Raw genomic sequence first — 6,220 nt, 5'->3', positions numbered from 1 at the left:
CCAGCACCTACTGCACCCCAAAACTCCGACCATTTTAATTTTTGAAATTTTCCAGTAGCTGCTGCATTTCCCCCCTCGGCTTATACTCGAATCAATAGGTTTTCCCAGTTTTTTGTGGTAAAATTAGGGGGGTCGACTTATACTCGAGTATATACGGTAATCAACACAACACTTCATATTATACACGACATGATGTGGATTGCAGTTAATAAAATCTTTTATAACATAATTGCAGTTGGATTTATAACTTGTGCCAACAGTAATACGATCAGTGTACATGCAGACATTACAGCAGGACTAATACTATCAATGTTTTTTGTATTTTTCTGTCATTTATTTTGTTATTTATCTATTTTTATTGTTCTGAATTAGAAGTGACATGTTAATCTTCTTTGAGCTGCTGGAATTTTCTTTTTTCTACTATCGCCGTTTTCCAACCCTCTAGTCCGGAGTGTCTGTGCACCAGAAGATTACACTACTGGAGAGAATCACAGATTGGAGGTGAGCTGTATATTTTATCTACCATATGTCTTATTTATGGCTCCTGTGAATACGCCCTGAGGCTTCTTCACCGGTGAATGGCGTCGCACTGCAGACCTAGGGGCTCCGGCGACTTTCAGTTACCAAAATAAAGCTGGTCGCAGCAGCCTCAGGTCACTGTCCATTCACTTACACTGGTGAAGGAATCACAGGGCGCCACAACTAAAGTCAACTTACAGATAAAAACATTAAATCTAAGGGAGCCTTCACACGGCGTAAATGCACGTGTATTTTTGCAAAATACACATGTAAAAATAAGACTCCCATTGACTTCAATGATATTTTTTACACGTGTAAAAATGCGCCTGTAAAATGTCATTGAAGTCAATGGGAGTCTTATTTTTACACGTGTATTTTGCACAAATACACGCGCGTTTACGTCGTATGAAGGCTCCCTAACAAACTAAAACAGGCCAACTTTCCCTCCTGTCCCCATGACAACACTCCCTGTCCTCTGTGGAGCAATTAAAACTGACTACATAAGTACATGAAGTAGTTCTCTGTCACTGTTCACGGCTGCAGTAAATCAATAAAGTTGATTCACGGTCTTGTCCAAAATGGCTCACGTCACGTTACCCGCTCCATAGGACTCCACGCCGTCTTGCCAGCGCTTAAGATGGCGCCACCCTCTTGCGCGCACTCTCAAAATATCGACTTGCCCTTTCAGTCCATGGTGGCCGGAAGGGACGTTGTCACGTCGCCATTAGTAAAGATGGCGCCTCCATTCCTACGTCTATCTTTTACACGATGCGCGCGCTGGCGAAGTGAGGGCAGATGCGGCGTTTACAGGTTTAAGCGGAAGTGTGGGCCCCTGTATATCTGAGTAGGAGACCCCGCCCCGGCCTCTTTCCGCTCCGAGCGCCGTCGGGTTAGGACATAGCCGAGCACACACGTGAGTGATATGGGGAGGAATAGTCGGTGTTAGGAGGGTAATTTACCGGAGAAGTGTGCGGGGAGGAACAGGCCTCACTGCGGGAGGTGGGCAGAGCACGTGGGGCAAGTGGGGGCATTAAAATCCATCATGTGACCCCCCCCCAGGAGCTGAGCTGAGCTCGGGCCGCAGGTCTGTGTCTATGGGTGGACAGGACATGTGCAGGGCTCGGACCGGTTACACGTTACTTGTACGTTATATAATGGAGGGAACTTCTATGGGGTGAAGATCAATATATGAGCACACGTGATCACCTGGCCGACACACTGGAACGGCGAGGCAGCTGCAGCAAAGCTCTGGGGCCAAGCACACTTAGTAAGCGGTAGGATCTGTGCCATGGCGGGCAGACCTGACAACCTCTCTCCCTGCCGGCTCATGTGGCTTTGGTCCTTGCAGTTCTCAGATGGTTTCCTCCAAAAATTGCAGCATTTGTGTAAACCCTGCACCAGGCAGAAACCATTAAATTGACTTGTAAAATACCCTTAAAGGAGATGACTAGTATTAAAGGGATTTTCCAGTGCTTTCATATCGGTGGCCTATCCTTAGTTGGTTTTGTGATACCTGGGACCCCCACAGATCAGCTGTTTGAGGCCTTGGGGTGACATTTTACAGTTCACCCAAACAGCGTCCTCTTCAGCCTGCTGACTGTTGGGGGGTCCCAGGTGTCGGACCCAAACTGACTACCTAACGAGGACCTATCCTATAAAGGGCCATCAATGTAAGTCCTGAAACATCTCATGGTAATCTGAGAAGATAAAATCCCTTCTCCATTTACTTTCCGCCCCTTTAGTGATCCCTGTGACTTGTGTATAGCATTTATGTCACATCTATCTAGCCACTGGCTTTGGTGGTGTTGTGTCATCTGCAGACCTCGCTGCTATGTTCAGTGATTGGCTGTAGTGAGAGATCGCTGAGACCCCTTGCACTATAGTGATTTATCCTGCTAGGGGTCCCTGTCTGCTGTGTCAGTGTCCTGTATGTAGTATAGGCAGTAGACTTATGGGGGAGGCCTGGACTGCCAGCTCATTGGATCACCATGATGCTAGGGGTCCAGGTCTCCATCATGCTAGGAGTCCCTGCCTACAGTCCAGTATATGGTGCAGAGCCAGCCATGAGGAGATGGGTCATTATGATGCGAGGAGGTTCGGGCTCCTGACTGGGTTTGTGCTGGAAAGTCCAACCAGATTTTCCATTCTGCATTCCCCAGATACCAGAGGCCTTGATGTGACTATATCCACCTATAGAACGGTATATGTTACTGTATATACATTTATATAACCACCTCTTCTCCTTCACAGAATGGCAGACTGGGAAACCGTTCCTGTTGGGTCTGAGACCCCTGAAATTAAACTGTTCGGGAAATGGAGTACCGATGATGTCCAGATCAGCGACATCTCCCTGCAGGTAAACGTCACAGAGTAGAATTAGTCAAACTCGCTGGTTTTGGCGCAGCTGACTGACGCTTCGGTGTGTGGAGATGGAAATGCAGCAATTTAGCCTCTGATCCTTTGTTATAACAAGAGATAAACCAGTTTCTGTCAGCCGATAACTCCCATGTTCACATTGACAATACTTGCACACTTGGCTCTGTGCGTGTGTTTTGGAGTAGTGGTCGGCCACCTGATATTGAAGCGCCCATTAGTCAGCTGCTTTTGTAGTCCCCCCCACTGTTTCTGAGCAGATCTCTGCTGACATGATGGGTTCTGATTAGAGATGAGCGAGTACTGTTCGGATCAGCCGATCCGAACAGCACGCTCCATAGAAATGAATGGATGCACCTGGTACTTCCGCTTTGACGGCGGCCGGCCGCTTAACCCCCCGCGTTCCGGCTACGTCCGTCCATTTCTATGCGAGCGTGCTGTTTGGATCGGCTGATCCGAACAGTACTCGCTCATCTCTAGTTCTGATTGTTCCCATATTATTATTTGCACCTATGTTTAGAGAAGGCCTTTGTAAGGGGAATCCTCATATAAGGGGGGTGTTATCATTTTAAGGATTGGTCTAGAACCAGCCGTGTGTTCTGTATCAGGTTAGTGATTTCTATTTCTTTTTCTTGTGTCTTTCAGGATTACATTGCCGTGAAGGAGAAGTACGCCAAGTTCCTGCCTCACAGCGGAGGGCGCTATGCTGCTAAGCGTTTCCGCAAGGCTCAGTGCCCCATTGTGGAGCGTCTTACAAACTCCCTCATGATGCACGGGAGGAACAACGGCAAGAAGTTGATGACTGTCAGGATTGTGAAGCACGCCTTCGAGATCATTCACCTGCTGACTGGAGAGGTGAGGACTGGCTGAAAACAGGGAACAATAACATGTAATCCAGAAAGTCCGTGCTCGTCCTTCTCTGGTCCCTGACTGCAGGTTGTGTGTGTAGCTTGCGCTCACAATGTAGTCTTACTGGTGAACGGCGCTGGATCTTTCTGTATGACCGTGCAGGGAAGTCTTTGCCTTGTGCCTTTTCACCCCAGAGTCGGCCTGGTTTATGGTGGCCTGTACTCTCCTGGTGTCGGGGCAGGGCGGTAAACTTTCTTTAAGGGTATTTGAGACAGGTCATTAATATCGGGTAGGTGGGAGTCAGTAGCCACACAGCTGCAGTGTCTGGATGAACCCCATGGCCTCCACTGAATACCCAGCACAGCGTCGTCCATTGTATAGTGGCTGTCCTATCCCTTCACAGGACTGAGCCACAATGCTGACACTTCATGCTGCCGCCTCCAATCTGACAGTATCCTAGCGACACGTTATCAATATTTTAGTTCCCTTTTTAGCTGGTCAGTCGTCTTGTGTGTATGGGGACCACTGGGATATTGGATTGCAACTGCCTGCTGGTTTTGTACCCATTCAGACCACATTGTGTGTGTATGTGGGGGTTGTCAGATGACCTGGCTGTTTTAGTATCTGACGTGAATCTCTAGCAAAGATATAAAGATGTGACAGTTGTGCGTAGCCAGTCAGCCCAGGGCTGGTGGTAGAAAGACGCCGAGGGTTCTCTGTCAGGATCCATCCAGCTGCGGAGACAATAACCACAGTCAGTCTGTGTGAATTGTCCTCTGTATGCGGTGTGCAGTGCATGCTGGGAGATGTAGTTCACCAGACCTCGGCCATTGGCAGATTTGCAGTTGGAGACAGAAGTTAAATGTTTATTTTTATGCTTAAAAAAATTTGCAGCACTTTAAAGATTTCTCTCGTCTTAGTGGTGAGCGCTGTTGTCCTGGTCAGTTGCCGATGGGTACAGCCATGATTGCAGGCAGTTTCTATGGTCCGGGATTTGTCAGAAAGCAGCTGTAATGTCCTTATTGTGGTCGGGGTATCGGACACTGCGACTATGCAATGCCAAAATAACGTGACCTGAACACACTGGTTATGTTCATGTAAAAATACTGTTTACGTCCCTGACATGTCAATTCACTGCAAATTTGGGGGTTTTTTTTTGCAATATATGAAGTAAATTCTCTGTGTAATTGTCACTGATACAGATTGTCCTACCTGAGCTGGCTCCATATTCCCATTGTCTGGCCATAACCTTTTCTAATCCGCCAGACTAGGACGCATTCACACCTGCACACTGAAATCTGGATCTTGACTGCGTTCTCACTATTACAGGATATAATTTGATCTTGGTAATCGGTGTTTTTCCCCATAGTGCAGACAGTCTAGCGCCCCTTGGGTATATGGCATTGTGTAATATATGGATGGGAGCATCTCCATAGGCTAACCCTGGCTTCAGGATATACAGTGTGAATGAGGCCTCCAGTCCAGGGCGCACTGCTCTGCAGACAGTCCACGTCATCCAGTAGATCTGAGAATGGCACGTGTTAGGTGTCTATATGGACTTATGGTTCGGACACGTAGTTATCAGCTTTGTAACCGTACAGATGATGTAAGAAGTTCTGTCCTATGTAATAACACTGCGGCTCTTTAATGTTTGGACCAGAATCCTCTGCAAGTGCTGGTGAACGCCATCATCAACAGCGGCCCACGTGAAGACTCCACCCGTATTGGTAGAGCTGGTACCGTGAGAAGACAGGCTGTGGACGTGTCCCCACTCCGTAGAGTCAACCAGGTACTTAGCAATAAGCGAACGGGTGATGGCAGATGATTAGGATAGCCTGTTATGTTACATTCGTGCCGCCACCCCTTACTGACCGGGCTCTTCTTTACTTTAGGCCATCTGGCTCCTCTGCACTGGTGCTCGTGAAGCCGCTTTTAGGAACATTAAGACTATTGCTGAATGTGTAGCCGATGAGCTCATCAACGCAGCCAAGGTGGGTGCCATGGTCATGTGTTATGTACGTCTCCCTACTGTGGGATTAGGACATACGGGTGGTGACCTCTGCTCTTCTCTCCTTCCAGGGTTCCTCTAACTCCTACGCCATCAAGAAGAAAGATGAACTGGAGAGAGTCGCCAAATCCAACCGTTAAATTGTCTCCACCTGCTCATGTGTCACATCAAATAAAAGATATTTCTGTCACATTGTGTCTCCAGTAACTTATTGTGGGTGTGCAGGGGGGTCACAGGTTACACGGCCACCTCTCTGTATCTCACTACTAACACAAAGGCATTGTCCAGGGCAGAGAACCTGTAGAAGAGTCACTGGGTGTCCTGTAACCCATAGGGCTAGTTCACACGGGGACATGGACGCTGATTTTGACAGCGGATTTCGCGGCCAAATCAGCGTCCATACAATGTATCCCTATGTGAACTACTCGCTTTTTTTTTTCTGCTAGCTCGCTAGCAGAAAAAGAAGCGACG

At 47.9% G+C, this 6,220-nt stretch overlaps 1 protein-coding gene across 1 annotated transcript; it reads left to right on the top strand.

Moving 5' to 3' along the window:
* The first annotated feature begins 1,327 nt into the window (after positions 1–1,327).
* Positions 1,328–5,939, top strand: RPS5 (ribosomal protein S5). Its single transcript, XM_075260008.1, has 6 exons — positions 1,328–1,432; positions 2,770–2,875; positions 3,538–3,747; positions 5,402–5,530; positions 5,634–5,732; positions 5,821–5,939. Exons 2-6 carry the CDS (start codon positions 2,771–2,773, stop codon positions 5,887–5,889), a joined length of 612 nt encoding a protein of 203 aa, XP_075116109.1. The 5' UTR covers positions 1,328–1,432; position 2,770; the 3' UTR covers positions 5,890–5,939.
* Positions 5,940–6,220: the final 281 nt, after the last annotated feature.

Source organism: Leptodactylus fuscus, chromosome 11 (assembly GCF_031893055.1).
Source record: "Leptodactylus fuscus isolate aLepFus1 chromosome 11, aLepFus1.hap2, whole genome shotgun sequence".
Lineage (NCBI taxonomy): Eukaryota > Metazoa > Chordata > Amphibia > Anura > Leptodactylidae > Leptodactylus > Leptodactylus fuscus.
The sequence above is the reverse complement of the archived record's forward strand: the minus strand, read 5'-3'. Positions and strand labels throughout refer to the sequence as shown.

What these genes read in the sequence shown, in the direction of transcription:
- RPS5 (XM_075260008.1), top strand. Translation starts at nt 2,771, where the DNA reads ATGGCAGACTGGGAAACCGTTCCTGTTGGGTCTGAGACCCCTGAAATT. An exon ending in CACTCCGTAGAGTCAACCAG is followed by an intron (nt 5,531 to 5,633) that starts GTACTTAGCAAT and finishes TCTTTACTTTAG; the next exon opens with GCCATCTGGCTCCTCTGCAC. An exon ending in AGCTCATCAACGCAGCCAAG is followed by an intron (nt 5,733 to 5,820) that starts GTGGGTGCCATG and finishes CTCTCCTTCCAG; the next exon opens with GGTTCCTCTAACTCCTACGC.